At 40.5% G+C, this 17,502-nt stretch overlaps 1 protein-coding gene across 3 annotated transcripts; it reads left to right on the top strand.

Annotated features, from left to right (window-relative positions):
• Positions 1-2,559: 2,559 nt before the first annotated feature.
• On the top strand, positions 2,560-17,500 carry LOC108669754. 3 transcript variants are annotated; one of them, XM_018157158.2, is made up of 3 exons: positions 2,560-8,571; positions 16,040-16,177; positions 17,348-17,500. In XM_018157158.2, the coding sequence occupies exon 1, from the start codon at positions 2,657-2,659 to the stop codon at positions 8,300-8,302; it is 5,646 nt and encodes a 1,881-aa protein (XP_018012647.1). In that variant the 5' UTR covers positions 2,560-2,656; the 3' UTR covers positions 8,303-8,571; positions 16,040-16,177; positions 17,348-17,500. The 3 variants fall into 3 exon arrangements, 2 of the variants coding, with proteins under 2 accessions (XP_018012647.1, XP_047741365.1); XR_007157281.1 differs by lacking the exon at positions 2,560-8,571 and adding an exon at positions 13,097-13,265; XM_047885409.1 differs by lacking the exon at positions 16,040-16,177.
• Positions 17,501-17,502: the final 2 nt, after the last annotated feature.

Raw genomic sequence — 17,502 nt, 5'->3', positions numbered from 1 at the left:
GCTATGCTTAACCGCCCGGCCTCCTTGCCGATTCTGACCAGAAACTGGCGCACAGAGCTGGGATCGAACCCGCGCCTCTCTGCGCCAATCCTGGTACTCTGAACTTTAACCACTGGGCCACCCTGCCCAGTTCTGGGCCACCCTGCCCAGTTAATCATAATTCTGCTATGCTTAACCGCCCGGCCTCCTTGCCGATTCTGACCAGAAACTGGCGCACAGAGCTGGGATCGAACCCACGCCTCTCTGCGCCAATCCTGGTTTTCTGAACTTTAACCACTGGGCCACCCTGCTGATGAATAAATGAGGGCAAATAGACGGAACACGTCCAACGTTACATCCGACGACGACTCAGAGACGGAGGACGACGAAGGCGACGCATCAGCGTGACCTTGGACTACGACGTCCTAAACTCATCATAAGGTAAGGTCATAAGGTCATAAGGCAAATATTATTTTTTTGTCACGTCACTGATGCGTGAGAGCGACGGGTTAAGGTCCGCTAAACTGACGGGTGATGAGGGAGTGACGGGTGATGAGGGAGTGACGGGTGATGAGGGAGTGACGGGTGATGAGGGAGTGACGGGTGATGAGGGAGTGACGGGTGATGAGAGCCAAAAGTGAGAACCTGCAACACGTGCGACAACAGCAGCAGCAAAAGCAGCAACAGCAGAATAAAAGCAACAGTGCCGTGACCGCCGCGACCGCCGCGACCGCAAGCACGGCAGCAACAGCAACAGTAACAACAACAGCAGCCGCAGCAGCAACAGCAGTGACAACAACAGCAGACGAGGTCACCTTGCAGTGGGGGCGATGAAGCAAAGGAGTAGAAAGCTGGAGAAGATAATAGAGGTGAAAGTAAGCAAGAAGCGAGAACGAACAGAGAAGAGGGGAACGAATGATGAAGAAAATACAGTTAAATAAAAATCAATTTTGAGGTTGAAATCAATTGGGAGGAAATTTAAGTTTCCAACCCTGCACTATTTAACTACAAAATAAAAGGAATCAGTTAACTTATTTCATCAACTTAGCATCACGTAATGGGCAATAAGCCACATCGTAGAGAATACCATCAGTTTCAGTAAACTTTTACCTTCACGGCGACTTTAACTACATAGTCTGATCAATTTCTGAGTCTACATTAATGTTGCTACTCGGTGCCTCACTGTATTTATGCAATATATTATCACGGTGCCATAAAAAATATTGCATAAAGATATGGTTTGCATAAGATTTTATTTTATAAGGTGAATATTTTATTTGTACAAGAAGTTAATACTGCTTAAATAATAGTTAATAATATGAAGCAATTTAATAGCAGTATTAAATATAATATGAATAGTTAATATGAAGCAATAATCCACTTAATATGAATCAATTTAGTTTACATTTGGATGATTTAATTGCCCTATCTCGCAACCCATGTGATTACCAAATCGGATTCATATTTCGTCTCGAAATGGTTCATCGCTTCTATAGGCAGAGAAAGTAATTTTTACCAGAAAGGGTGGAGATATACCGTAAATGACATCAACAACAAATAGGAATGAATAGAATTGACGACTCGGTTAGCAAGTGAATTTGTAACGAGTTCTATACATTATGTAGTATAACACGTTTCCTGGAAGTATGTTGATGAAGTCAACACACAATCTGGCGTTGCCTGCGTTTGCTTCACCAGGATCCCAGTTCTGTGAGACTGTGACAAGCTCTTCAGTTGCCGTTGCTCGGCTGTTGTGGTGGGAGGTAAGGTGTCGCAGAGCCTGTCCTCCGTGAGCATGAGACTCTCCTCGCCCGCTACCACCTGTTAACGGGTATTGCGATGCACGAACTGTTTTTGCCATAAAGCCAGTTTGTGAGATGATACAAATATTCGTGGTTAATTAGTTATGAGCATTTGAATTGGTGCTAAAGTAGCTTTCAAAAGATAATGACACAAACTACATATAGTGTCAAAATTGTGTAACCAAATTAAACCAATACTCCGCGTGGTTTCTCAGTGAAGCGAAAGTAACTATTTCGGTAGTCATCTACGTGAATAGTTGGTGTATTGGTGAAATGATATCAAGATGAATTTTTCATAAATCATCACAATTGTTAGTTTGAGTAATAAGAATTGAAAAGTTTGTTTCCCTAGTGATATAGTGCAACTTTGTGTACCGCGACAAATTCCTACGTACTTCCAAGGACTCGTGTTTCCAGTCTCTTCCCTCCGATATTACGACGCCATAGAAGCCGAGCGAGATTCTACGGTGCCTTTTGTCGACGGTAAGAGCCTTACTACTCGGGACCTGCACACTACACGGCAAGTTGCGCCTTATACTTGAACAAAACTTCAATTAAAAAAGAAAAAAAAAACAGAACATGCTTTATTTAAAAAACAGAACAAGCAGAACATTCATATTGACGGGACAAAACGAGACGATTTTGACAACAGTACGCGACAAATCATAGCTCCTCAAACACTTAACTGAACTCAGACACGTATTAACTTTAGACACTTGCTGAGACTGTGGCGAATTTATTTACATCTAGAAAAATTATTATTTCGAGAGACATCATAGACAGAAGAAAAAATCTTTATCTATATTTAATTTTATTCTATTAATTACGTGGCATAAACAGAGGTTTTGCGTTGAACAAAGTATTTGTAATTCAAAATGGATGTGTATGTTCCACAAGCTGTTGTCAAGAGCGTGTGTGGCACGATCGAGGACGGCAGAGCGTACGAACGAGAGCGGTCGCAAGCAACCCAACCTCGCCAATCAGTGGTGCCTAGACCAACCGCAGACTCTAGCGTGTTTCCTCGCGCTCCCCGACACGATGCTTTTCCACCCGCGTCATTTTCAGAGTTCGACGCGACCAAAATGCAACACGGTGACTATGCTGGTCGTATGAGGCCTGAATTTCAACACGAGACCGGCTATGCTACGAATCCTGATACCAGAGACCATCTTGGACACGCGTTCTATGTTTCTGGGTCTCCGTTAGTTCATCAATACCGTACCGACCAAGTTGGTGATTTTTCCTATGAAAAAGAGTCAAGCCCAAGTCAGAAAACAACACTGACGAGAGATTTCAATGGATCAGAAATGGAAAACAATTCTCAATACTCATTACGGAGTGACGGCAAAGAATTAAAGAAGCACAAGCTACACTTTCCCTTTGGAGGTTGCTGCATAAAGAAAAACCGAGCTTCTGAATTCAAGAATAATGCATCGTCGTGTACTACTCTCGAGGTCTCGACTGTTATCGACACCTCCACGCCTGGCCCTTCAGGTAAGGCTCCGTTTCAGTTCCCTGAAGCGGAACATCGTTCTGCTGAGCGAGGCAGTTTTGCCAATGCAAATTTCCAGGCCAGTAAAAAACAGTTGCAGCTTACTAAGAACACGAGTTGGTTCATGGAAGGAAGCCAACCAAAAAGCCAGAAGGAAATTTCAAAGAATGATCTCGCCCCATCAGGTTCCGATCTGTTCAAATTTCACTTCAGTCGAACTCCAAAGAAAAAAACTTGTGCACACAAGTCGCAATCAACGGCAAATACGCCATGCTCTTGCGCGGATTGCTACAGCTCATCAGTTCATAGTTTGGACGGAAAGCAACTGATGTGCGATTCTCAAAACAGTGGTGAAAATGAGAAAGTGCATCCAGAAGATCGATGCCATCATGACAGCAATCGCAGTCGTTCTAAATTCCGGTCTCTTTCCTTTGACAATCTTTTAAGATCAGGAGATGCTCGTCGGGACCACGAGTCTACAATTAACGCCTCAAGTAAAGGACAAACTAATCAATGTTATTTGGAAGAAAAGAGAACTCACCGAAGCACTTCAGTCACCAGTGATCGCATGCTCACCAAGCCTGTCCAATCTGAGGAAGACGTGAGCTCATCAGAGGAAAATAAATCCATTGGTTGCTTCGGAAAAAGCAAAACTAGTGGGCTAAAAAGGAAGAAATTATCCTCATGCCAAGATATTGATTCTGTGTCGGATAAGACTGCTAACGTATCCGGACTCAAACACAACTTGAAAAATCCAGCGTTTGTACCGGCTTATTCAAAGATGAAAAGGGAGCTCAATGTGAGCGAAGAAGATGTGTACTCGCGCAGTGGAATTAATCTGAGCTCTTCGGAGGTTGAGAAAAACAAGCGATTTACATTGCCCTCTATTCCAATTTCTCAAATTTTTATGAAGACTAAATCTCACGAGCATGATTTGAGTTTCAAAAAGGAGCATCAAAGCCCTTCTGGTGATCCTGAAAATTCGGATGATAGTAGTAGAAAGCATAAAACTAATTTTTCGACTGCTGAATCTGGTGACACTGAATTCGTCGTGACTTCAAATGTTGGTTCTAAGAAGGAAGATCGCTTCAACGTAAAATTACCGAGAATAAAGGCGAAAAAAATTAAACTGAGAGATGAAATGGCATACCCCATAACAACTTCTCAGTATTCAGACAATTTTGATATGCAGCCTTATTTAGATCGTTCGAAAAGACTGGCACAACTGGAAAAGCAAAACGTAAATATCAGTGTAGATGCTTCCATGGCCGATAACGATCCCAACCTCCATTTTGGAGGAGAGAAACATCAAGTTCCCGAAAGAGAGAAACTAGGAGCTCTGAAAATTAATTTACCAAGAACGCATGCATCATTGCAAACAACAGCGCTCGCATCACATAATATCAGCGACTCTGTTGATGCCTGCTCCGCAGATGTTAATTTCTCCGACATATGTGGCGGAATTGACTTGACATGCCGATCCGACTTAGATGGAACAAATGAACACTCGAGCTTCAATACTGCGGATCGAAACATACAGAGAATGCGTAGTGATGAGCTAATTATCAAATCTGAAGGTTATTCACCGAAACAATATGACACTGACTTGGATTTGAAGTCAGATGAAAGGGCAAACAACAAAGAGAGTTTCAATTTGAAAATCTCCAACTTCAAAGTACCTAGCTTTGGCTTGAGAACTAAAAACAAAGAAAAAATTGGCGATGGATATAATGTTGGAGGTCTGGATAAGAATATGTCAATGAAAAGTCAACCGCATACTGTTGAAATCGAACGTTCCAAAATTGAGGGAGACTATGAAATTCAAACCCCAAAATTACCATCCGTCGAGTTGGACGTAAATGCTCCTAATTTGTCTATGGAAGATCAAAATTTGAAGCTGAAACTTGATGCCCCCGATCTTAATCCCAAGCTTGAAGACGATGTAGATAGCTTCAACATAAATATGCCTAAATTCAAAATGCCAAAATTCAACATGAATATGGGAAAGAAAGGCAAGATTGGAAGAGATCTGTCAGATGTAGACTTGAACGTGCCTGACTTGAGTGCGTCACTCAAGACGGAAATCCCCACTCTTCCGAGCATCGACGGATCAGTCGACTTAGGTGTGCCGGATATGAATTTGGGGGCGATATCTGGTGGAATCGACCTTGATGGAAAAACACCCGGCATTGACTTCGATTTTCCCGATCTCAACCTGAAAATGCCAAAAGTTAAACTGCCCAAGTTCGGGGTGAAGGTTGACAAGCCCGATTTTAATCTAAAAGGTCCCAAAATGGGTGGTATGAGTGTGGATGTGCCAAACATTGATGTTCCAAAGCTCGATGTTAATGTTGAAATTCCAGCTCTTCCATCTATCGAGGGTGGCATCAGTGCCGAAGCAAATCTTCCAGAAACCGATATCAAGCTGAAGACTCCTGATGCAAATTTAGATCTTGATACTGACTTAGCAGCTGGCGGGAGAGGAAGTTTCAACATTAAAATGCCCAAGATTGGCATGAAAGGACACAAGAAAGGAAAGTTGGACATCAATGCTCCCGATTTGGATTTGAATGGTCCAGACTTAGACATTTCTCTAAGAGGTCAAGCGCCGCTTGTGCCAGATTTTGATGCCAATTTGAGTGTTGACATGCCGAGCGTGCCGTCGATGAAGGAGGCTGTCGATATCGACGTAAATGCTCCAGATGCTAATTTCGATGTCGATGTGCCGAGTGATGGTAAGAGTAGTCTTGGATTGAAAATGCCCGACATCAAAATGCCTAAGTTTGGAATGAAGTTCGGAAAAACTGATTTGGATATAGGTGCACCAGATATTGAGATCAGAGAACCCAAGATTGAGGGAAACTTTGAAATTGAAACCGCCAAATTACCATCCGTCGAGTTTGACGTGAATGCTCCTAATCTGTCGATGGAAGATCCAAATTTGAAGCTGAAACTTGATGCCCCTGATCTTGATCCCAAGCTGGGAGCCGACGTTAATGGCTTCAACGTAAATATGCCTAAAATCAAAATGCCCAAATTCAACATGAATATGGGAAAGAAAGGTAAGATTGGAGGAAATCTGCGAGATATAGACTTGAACGTGCCTGACTTGAGTGCGTCTCTCCTGACGGAAATCACCACTCTCCCGAGCATCGGCGGATCAGCCGACTTAGGTTCGCCGGATATGAACTTGGGGGCGATATGTGGTGGAATCGATCTTGATGGAAAAACACCCAGCAAGGTTGACAAGCCCGATTTCAACCTTGAAGGTCTCAACATGGATGGTGTGAGTGTGGAAGTGTCTAACATTGATGTTCCAAAGCTCGATGGTAATATAAAATATCCCGCTTTTTCAACGATTGAGGTTGATGTCAGTGCCGAAGCAAATCTTCCAGCAACCTATATAAAGCTGAAGACTCCTGATGTCGATTTAGATCTTAACACCGACCTATCTGGAGGAAGTGGAAGTTTCAACAAGAAAATGCCTGAGTGCAATATGCCTAATGCTCCGGTTCTTTCGTCAAAATATCGTTGTCTGGAACTAAACATTGAAACTCCAGGTGTGGATCACTGGCAGCATCACGAAATGGGGATTTCCAATGTCTTAGGAGGACCTCATGAATATCATGAGTCTATGGACGAGTCAAGTTTGACTGGTTATAGCCAGCCTTATAAATTTGGACTTTTGAGTAGAGGGCAACCTCCAAGCACCCAAGAACTTTTGCCTTGTCCGAGTCTCAATTCGATGACAGTTGATTCTGATGGACCGAGAATCTTTTCAGCTGTCAAGAGCATTTACCTGGATGTCGGTAGTGGTCTGCCAATATCGGGGGGCATTGATGTTGACCCTGATGCAACTGGAATCCCTTCACGAGATGAATACCGTCGAAGTAAATTTAACTCTCCATTATCGAAAAGAGGCAAATATAATGTGTCGAAGCCCAAAATTTTTGAAACTGATGATCTAGTTTTGAAGAAATGTACCGCAAGAAGCGTGAGTGGTGAATATTTGCCTGGAAGTAGCGTTCATTCAGTTGAAGAGAGAAAAATTAATGCCCCGTTCAATATTTATGAAGCAAATGCCAAAGATATTCATGAGCCTTTCTCCTCCGATTTAAAACATTCGCCCGACGTCCAACGACCGGGAGATTCGTCTTTGTCTATGATTCCAACTTTACATGGAAGGGCACGAAATAATGTAAATTTTAAAGAACCAACAAAATATTCCCGCGATAGTTCTTCAGAAAGAATTTTAAGTATTGATCTGGAATCTTCGTCTCAAGGTGCCCTTGTCGCTTCACCGAAAACTACTTCATCTATACCTATACGGATTAAAACAGATTCCCGTACTGAAGTTGTCACGAGTGAAGAAACATCGACCGTTAGAAAACGCGTTGAAACTTTTTCCGATCTTCCAGGTAAAGAGGAAAGTGACTTTCCCATGGATGATCAATTTACGGCGCGAACCACCACGAAACCATCATACATTCCTACTATTGAAGGTAGCAAAGTGACCGTGCGGAGAACGAAAATGACAAAACATGACTCGGCGCGGTCCGACTTGACAGATCCAGAAGCAACAGCCAGCTATTTTCATGACGACTCTGACGAAGTAGTTTCTGTTAAAAAAATAGTTCGGGTTAAAAGAATACGCATTACTGAATCAAGTGACGGACGCAAGGAATCAACTGAATATGTGACAACGTCTGGTGGTATGGACGACGATGACGTAATGAAGTTGTTAGAGAGACAGGGACCAAACGTGACTTCACGCATTACAACGAAAACCATAAAATACACACCTCAAACTCAAGGTTCAGAAAGTTATGAGTTTGACCCTCGCGATGGTGAGATCCTCAGTGAGACTCACCAAGTCATCAGAGGCCCGTTGAGTCTCACAGACCTGCTGAAGGACGACGCGAGACTCGCAGAAAGCTCCTCGGTCACGACCCGAGTGGTCACCGAGAGAAAGTACCTTACGGAAGAGGTCACCGAGTCTACAGAAGTCGACAACCAAGATCAAAATTAATGCTTTCAAAATTAATTAACTTTAGTTAGTAGTTTATTTTAGTGATTGATGGAATATTGTGATGAGATCCTCTAAAAAAAATCCCTCAACGATGGTCAAGCTATTTACGTGTTAACGAACCGACTAAGAAACGCATCTCAATGAAGATCATGAAGCTAACATTTCAGTAGCAAAGCTCACCTCCCTCTACACGCAAACACTTGCTAATAGTCAGCAAATTACAAGCTTTCAAGTTCAACCAACGCTGAAACTTCTGAACCCAATTCAAGGTGAGACATTGGAAATGAAACTTTTCATAATTTCACATTATTTCCAGGTTTATCCACTTCCTATGATACGCAGACAGCAGCTTATTTTTAAATTATCATTGAAATAATAAACCTTGTTGATTCAGTGTGGATAAATAAACGTTGAGCGACATTGACATTTTTGAAGATCATGAACCAGGGTGCGAAAAAAGAGGAAGCACCGAAAAATTTTTAAAAAATTTACGCCAGTATTGTGTTTATTGTATCGTGAATCAGGACTGATTAAAGCACGAGTGGTGGACCACTTTCACGAGTGATTCATTTCCCATGAACCACATCGAGTGGTTCACTACTTCGCACTGTAGCTGGATGTCTAGCTACATCTAAACACATTCATCACGCTGTAGCTGGATGTCTAGCTACATCTAAACACATTCCTCACGCTGTAGCTGGATGTCTAGCTATATCTAAACACATTCACCGCACTGTAGCTGGACGTCTAGCTACATCCAAACTTCAGCTGAAAATCACATATCTTATCTATTAAAGCTAATTATTATTGTGTAATTTGTAATTTACTTGTAAGGACTGGCAGTAAATACGTTTTCACAGACAGTTCCCTGAAAAAAGCATCCATACTGGTTGAAGTTGTTATGTGTTAGATTCGCCGCATCTATGGGTATTGTGGCAAAGTAAATGACAACCATATTTTACTTCTATGTTCTTATCTCGTTTTTATACTCACAAATGTTTGCTAAAACTTGATTTATTCCGTCTTTTTTTCGGCATCTGAAAACTCTGCGGGAAGAAGACGCTGAGTTTCGCCCGCCCCTCCCCCCCTATACACGTTCATCAATAATTTTTTTAACACTAAGAAGTGGTGAATAATTTATAATTAGCCTCAACCTTATACCGACTCGTTGAAAACAATCTAATTCCAATTGTTGACGAACAAAAGAGTATAATTTATGTATGAAGTCTATTGCGTTTAAAATCGTTCATGACCACGAAAGTATCCGCGTATTATCAGAAAATTCCCGGAGTTTCACTGGTAAAGCTCGCGTACCACAGTTTATGCGCACCACACTTTGTAAACCACTGTGTGGTTTTGTGTTCACATCAATAACGCTTCACAAGAATCGTAATGGTTGTGCCTCGTTGAGCTTAGACTGTTTAAATGCATTTAAATCGTCAGCAATATTAATTTAATAAAGATGACAAAATATTAAATGAAAATTGTTGGTAATCATTTTATTGCTGTAATCCGCCGTGAGCAACTGAGAAGAGGCGATAACAACAAACTTGATGCAAAGATATTCTCCCCACAAATTATCATGGTTATGGCATTAGTGTCATGCAGACATTGGGTATTGTGCAAACAATAAATGTCATGCAGACGAAACACGTGTGACTGTAGGGCGTGGCAGCCAACGTAGCCACGAGTACGACAGTCGTGCTGTGGCGTCGCTTCGGTGTAGCCTCGGGCCGTCGTAGTCTTGCAGACCATTCATGGGAGGCTAGCAAGCTCAGCCGTGTGCCTGTTGCGCGTCGTGGAGGTGGTGTGGTGGTGATGACTGAGGTGGTGATGGCGGCAATGGTAGGGATCTGTTGTTGTGGGGATTACGGCGTAGTGGAGATGACATAAGGAGGCGTTTTGTAGTGGTGACGATGGTAGGAGGCGGTAAGGTGGTGATGGTGACAATGGCAGGAGGTGGTGGTGACGATGGCAGGAGGTGGTGTCGTGGTGGTGGTGACAATGGCTGGAGGTGGTGTCGTGGTGGTGGTGGTGGTGGTGACGATGACAGGAGGTAGTGAAGGCTCCTTGCGTTGGACGGCACATCGCTTGAGGGGCTCGACAGATCGCGTGCCCTTGAAGAGGTGACCCCCGTCTAACAACCGAGCGTCTGTAGCAAAATTCTTCGCTCTCGTTGCTGATGTTTTCATTCACATTCATGCCATTCTTTCGTTCATGTGGGTTCACAACTGCCTCAGCCCTTTAAGAACTGAATAACTTTACATTCAGTTCAACAAAATGGTTCTCAAAACTGCGTCAAGTTCTTTGGCGAAATGGTAAATTTCAGTAACCAAGCAATTCTAAATGAAATCTCTTCATATTCTTCCTATTTTGAAAATGTGGACCGTGAATTTATTGGCATCCGTAAATCATGTTCCTGAACGCCTATGAATGTTTAATTCAGCTAGATAATAAACGATGAAAATTGAGTGTCGTACTATTACACTTGAACTGTCGAAACCCTCGTACGAGTATCTGGGACAGTGAAAATCTCTACCAATTCTATTGGATGCTGTGTGGACATATCAGACGTGCGTTCACATAGAACTTCACAAATGTCCATTATTCCTGATAAATTTATTAAATGTTTTGTGATGTATTGACAAATTTAGACATACAATGACACATATTAACATTTATTGGCATATGTTGACGACATGTTTTAATGTATATTAAATCATGCTGATATATCGTGTCATGTTGAGATTACTGCGCACGTGTATATGAATTGCCACCGCCGCGTCAGTGCAAGACGCCGCTCCCGCCATGCCAAGTATAGCGCGCGCGATCGTTGCTTCATTATATCGAGTGTTGGAGTTGTGTGTTAAACTCATGTGGAAACTGGGAAACCTGTGAGTTGAATTTTTAAATTTAACCTGTCTATTTGTGTGGTTAACTTGTACGTAGAATGTTTTCGAGTTGAAATTGGGTTTTTAAGTTCTGTAGTTGACATGTGTATTAAATGGGTGCAACTGTTAAAGTTGTGTGGTTAATTTGTGTGTTGAACTCGTGAGTTAGAGAAAAATAGCGTGTTGAAACTCACGCTATTGAAATAAACTCCCTCGTGTTAGCGCGTTGAAACTCACGCGTGTTATAGGAGAATGAGTTAAAATTTTAAATTGTGTCGTTTTCTTGAGTGTTGAAGGTGTCAGTCAGTGTTCAACTTGTGTGTTCGAGTTTAATGTTAAAAGGAAATCGAGTGTTACAGCTCCCTGAGCCCAAGTTCTGTCTTCAAATTCTGTTCTAAGAAGGAACGAGTAGAAGTTTTATTACAATGGCATATTAAAGTTGTTTGAAGTTGAAAAATTTTCAGGGTCAAATGAAATTGGGACCTTATGTGTCAAGCTTGATACGTTTGATTATTCGTTTGAAGATCGAATGGAGGTGCCGTGTTCGAATAGTTAAAATCCGGCTGTCGATGCTGCTTGTAAATGTTTAATAAAATTGTGACCCGTAAATTATAAATATCAATGACGATTTATTGTATATCGAAGTCCTCAACCGTAAATTGGAGCTTTGAAGTCAAAGTCGCGTGCAGGCGGTGCAGCGCGTGTTTGGTAAATTAGCGTGATGGGGCGGTACGACAAAGCCGTGCGCCGAAGTTTGCTCATTCAGCTAGCATTCCATCTTTAGCATCTTGTGGACTGATTGCAATCTGTAAACAGAGTCCTGTTGTTTAATCAAAGAACTTGTTATGCTGAGGATTGCTTCAAAACGCAATCCACTGTATCTATTGGTCCCATTTTATACAACATGAATCTGAACGCAACGAATCTCTAACGTTTTTAATTCAATTGCGTTCGTTGAGACTTTGTACATGAGAATCTTTATCTGTGTGTTTTTTATTACGTTTTAAATTGCAATCATCATTGGCGCATTAGATCGACGTTAATTACTTCTCTGTCTTTCGACTGAAAGCTGGTGTAGGACTGCTTGTAGATCTTCTGGCAGTGTAAGACAGGTGATAACAACCAATCCTGGGTCTCCAAGGTCTTCTGGGTTCTTGGTTTGTATTTGAGTTGCTATGGTAGCAATAGAGTGGGGAGAGGGGGAATGAAGGTAGGGGGGGGGGGGGTCTGGCGCCGGCAAGAGGCTGGGCAAATAGAAAGGCTGGCACTTTGCTAAGAGCGGTGATAGCATGAGCAGCAGTGTCAGCTGTCTTCCTTTTAATTGTATAAGCTGAATTTCTGCCTTATTATTTCATGTACTTGCCATAACTTTCAAAGGTGGATAGTTGATTTTGCTAAAAGGTGTGAAAAATCTACATTTTTTGTGTTCTTTTTTGGACTGGTTGGCAGCATAGATATTGAACTGTGATTCATTCAGATATCCGTGCAATTTAACCGTATCAACTGGCGTGAGCTACCGCCTTCATCTCTAGTCTAGATTTAAATGGAGAACGAACCGAATAGTACGATTAATGATTTGAGAGCCTGTTTAATATTTATATAGTTTTTATTGCTCGTAGTATAGTTGTGATTGGCGTCCTAGAAATGCTGTTTGTATAAATAATTAGTTTTTAATATTGAGTATGCGATGTATGACCGCCTATGCTTTATCGATATTGTCTTAATCTGATAACAGTAATGACGGAAAGACTTCGGTAACCGTTGCACCATCTTGATACATATACCTTTCCGCTAGACCGCAACCGTTATGTGCCTCTAATAACACAATTTTTCAACGTGAAATGCATTATTTACTAGATATACCTTGTTTTGAGTTGAAAATAGTTAACCTTTCCTTAATTTCTAGGCTAAACTAATACAGTAGTAAGTCGTGAAGTGACGCCTTGTCTAAGAATCCGTTCTTGAATCGCACTGATCTTATCTCTAGAACACTAAAACTTAGCTGTCCTCCATATAAGATTAAGAATGAACGTTTTACGGACTTTTTTTGGCTGGATTTCAACTTCTTTTGCGTGAGTATGTAGTTGTTAACTATTGATGAACTACCTTTAATTGATAGCAATTATTTAACTGTGCTGTCTACATAGCCGGCGACTTAAAGGTCCAACAGTTGATCGCAAGGTCATTTTGAAGGTCGCAACTTGGTTAGGGGCGCGCGAGTGTTGTAACGTTTGACAGTTCTGACGTTTGTTCGTGGTTTGTTGTGTCCGTGTTAATGGTGTTATGGTATGACTTCTGATGGCACAGTTTTTGTAGCCCTTTTCACATAAAATCTCAACCGAATTTGATACAAAATACCTAGTTGTTGTAGAATATTTGATAAACAATGTCTGAAAAGACAGCGACTTGTAAATCAGTTATTCGCTGATGACTGAAAAGGGTTGAAATAAGAAGCTGAGTAGCTAGCCCTACTGACCTACTCGTGAGTCGTGAGTAATGACTAAATCAGTAAATGAGTGACTTCTCCGTCGTGCCAAATTTTTCAGTATGATTAGACCTTGCATATTTTTTTGACATTATTTAATAACTTGCTCTAGCTGACTGATATATTTTCTTTCCTTGAATATTCCCTTTCAATTAGACCGAAGTTTAAATTCAAGCACTACCTTTATTTTTGGTGAAACATAGGCTAGCCTATTTTCTGAGCCACAAGTTCACAACCAAAGATTTTTTGCCATTTTTGGAGACTGTTTTGGAAAATTTGACACAAGCCATCCATGAATGAGACGAAAATTCCTGTGCAGGCTGTGATTACTGTCAATTGTATTGGTTTTTATATCCCTTGCCTAATTTCTTTGATTAAAATTAAAAAAATATATATTCTTGTGAATTATTTTTTCAATTAGGCTACCCATAAAACACATTTTTGATAATTCTACCAGTATTCCATCTTGGGTTGAAACTGTAGCGTAGCCTGTAGTTATTGCTGTACAGGGTCATCAATATTGAATATTTAACGTTACAACTTTGAGTGGTTAGAACTATGATTAGTATGATAGTATGAAACAAAACACAATTGTGAATGTTTGAAAAATGTATTTATGTAGGCAAAGGTTCAGAGATACAATTCCCGCAATTTCATTCAATATGTCTACCATCTGCATCAATAATGAGTTGTAGATGCTTAGAAAAAGCCTTACACGAGTCACAAATGACACTCTGTGGGATTTTGGCCCACTCCTTCAGGGCTTCAGCAGTTTGACCTCTAGGGCGTCCATACTGCTATGGTGAACGGTCGAGACCTTGCTCTCAAGGTATGACTAGATCCCAAAATCCAGAGGATTCAGATTGGGTGACGATGGGGCCATTCATCTTTGGTAATGACTAATGAAGTGGGGAACATTCTCGGACAGCCACTCCTGAGTCGATTTGGCCCCAGGGGATGGTGCAGACTGCAGACTGCAGAGTCCTGCTGGAATGACTAGGGGCATTATTTGAAGTGCTTTCATGCTCAGGGCAACAATCAACAATGCACCAACAAGGATAGCATCTTGATAGTTCTTCTGATTCAATTTCACCCCTTTGCCAACAAAAAAGAGGGGACTCCTTGAGGACCATGTTACGGCTGCCAGACCATCACTGAGGTGACGTGAGGTCAGGCATTGCTTCCTAGTAACCACACGGGATCCTTCGTCCCATTCTTCAACCAAATTCAATCATTTTGAGAGTTGAAGTGGTGTTCAACATTGAATATCTTCTCATCACTGAAAACGAGGTTTGGCAATGTGCTATCATGAATGCGGGAAAGAAGAATCTTGGATCTTTGGAGGCATTTGTCAACAACTTAGCAGACAGTTGGTGTTTTTTGGCATGCTTGAATAGGGGACAACTTTAGGTTCTTCCGGAGAACAGTCGACATGGTTCCATACGACACATTTGACTTTTGCGAGTGAATTGATTTTGAAAAAAACAATGTAACGCTAAATATTGATGACGCTGTATTTCAAACACATAAATTATATGTATCTATCATTCTAGTTTTTAATTGGTCTACCATCAATGACACACAACTTGCCACTTGGAAAAAAACTGCACTCAAGTTGCTGCTTGTCAATAAAATTGTATAATAGATTAATACTGTTTATAGTCTAGATTAGAACTATAATTGGTAGGTTTTGATTTTCACATGGCTACAAAGTTGTTTCGCTTGTGCCAGAAAAGTGTGGATTGGTTTTTTATAAGAAAGTTCATTTATATTGGAGGTGGGCAACATAAGTACCTACATAAGTGCTGTGATGAGTGTTGACAACTGACAAGTGGCGTTGATAGTAGATGCCAATAAAACTGCACAATTGAGAGTAAAGATTTCAGTGAAAAGTAAAAATGTCTACTCTTACAATCCCTTTGACTGTAATGCTTTTCCTCAAAAATTATGGTTTTGCTTACAATTTTAGAAGTGCATTTGAAGGAATTTCTGCTGCTTAACAATTGTCAAAGTAGCCACTGTACAAATCTATTATGTAGATCTATAGTTATATCATTCACCAATCACCGTCATTGAACAGCAACATACACTGTACCCAGGTTGTACACTCCTTAGAAACCATGTCAAAGCATCGTGTTGAGATGGTTGTGGTACAAAACGTTTACATTTTTGAAACTCTTGATTTGAATTTATCTAACTCAAATTTTGTAATGAATTGTATACTTGTTTTTCAACCAATTTCATTAAGTCTTTGTTGTTTGTCCCCTTTAAATAGTATGAAATGCTAGTAGTAAAACTATTTGTACCATATCTTGTAGAACCCTGTCCACATTAAACATATGAAATTAATTTTCTTTACAGGCTGATGGTTGACCTATGTTGAAGTTGATCCCAGTCCCCAATAGAACATATGGTTCTATTTGCAGTTTGATAGTACTATCCCATCAGTGGTAGAGCTGCTGCTCATGCCCAACTCTGGTCAAGGCTATGAAATTTGAGGTGAAATTGTTTTCCTGCCTGACTATTAGTTCCTCTTTGTTTTGCTGTCCCTTGTTCATAGCCTCCTTAAAAATATGTCAATGAGTATTTTTTTAAGCAAAATGGTAACCTTCTGTATAAGAAATCCTAATCCTGCCCTAATGGAGTCCTGGTTTTAAAAGAGTTGGCTGCCTGGTTTTCTTCGTTATGTATAGCTGTTTTTTTAGGTTGCTTGGTTTTACCATGATTTGAGTGCATCTAATGATATTTTGTTATTGGAACATAAGCTTTACTTTTTGGTTTACTTGCCTAGTGTATTTATAACACTATTGAATTGTACAAAAATATTGTTTAATTTTTTTTTGTTAAAGAATTTTCATAAAAGTGCAAGAAAAGAACTAAAGGATTTTTTAAAAATTCTTCATATATATATTGATCTTTTTGCATTTTACATTTTTCTGTTGGATTTGGGTATCTTATGAACTATTGTCTTTGCATTCAAATTTTCTACTGCATAGTTAATATTTTCACTATGGTGCTGAAGTAATTTGGTGAAATTTGCAATAAAATGATTAGGAAACAGTTTCTTCAATTGTGACACTTGAGAACTGTCCAACTTAACAAGACATTGTCATGATATAGCCTCTGGCATGAAGACAATTTGCAGTTAACCACCACTTGGGATGCTGGTTTGTCCTGCTGTTGAAAAGAAAGTTGTCATTGAATGGCTTTGTATGACATAGGTACCTAGTGATAACACTTTCCTAAATTGTCTGCATTTTTTACAAATTGTCTTATTAATTCATAAATTATTTATTAAAACTTGCATTGTGTTGTATAGAGGTGTGAATAATGAAAAATTGTGCTAGCATTCTTGAGTGTGAATTTTCGGTGATGCAAGTTTAGCCTAAATTTAATGTTATGAATATCAGCTTCGTTTTTCTTGGAAGCCATTTTAAATTCCTTTTCCCTGGAAAAACTCTAGATCCGGCCTTTTGTAAACCATATTTGTATTTATACATCTCTGACAATTTTGGATTTGTTGCTGAAAGTGCGATGCTCATTCAGCCTAGTTACCGGACATTGCTTAAATTTTACAATAAAATTTTTCAAAAATTGATAATTGTTGTACGAGTGCACATTGGTCTGTTACAAACAGTGTGATTAATTTGTTGATGCTCTGCATTACAGGAGAGTAGCCTCATGGTTTGGGCTGAGAGTAGCTGCTGTTGAAGGAGAAGTTGTGGAGCATACTGCAACTCCTCAGCAAACTTCAACTCAAGTAACTGCTGTTGAAGGAGAAGTTGTGGAGCATACTGCAACTCCTCAGCAAACTTCAACTCAAG

This window comes from Hyalella azteca, unplaced genomic scaffold (assembly GCF_000764305.2).
Source record: "Hyalella azteca isolate HAZT.00-mixed unplaced genomic scaffold, Hazt_2.0.2 contig17841, whole genome shotgun sequence".
Classification (NCBI taxonomy): domain Eukaryota; kingdom Metazoa; phylum Arthropoda; class Malacostraca; order Amphipoda; family Hyalellidae; genus Hyalella; species Hyalella azteca.
This window is presented reverse-complemented; position numbering and strand designations above follow the sequence as displayed.

What these genes read in the sequence shown, in the direction of transcription:
- LOC108669754 (XM_047885409.1), top strand. Translation starts at nt 2,657, where the DNA reads ATGGATGTGTATGTTCCACAAGCTGTTGTCAAGAGCGTGTGTGGCACG.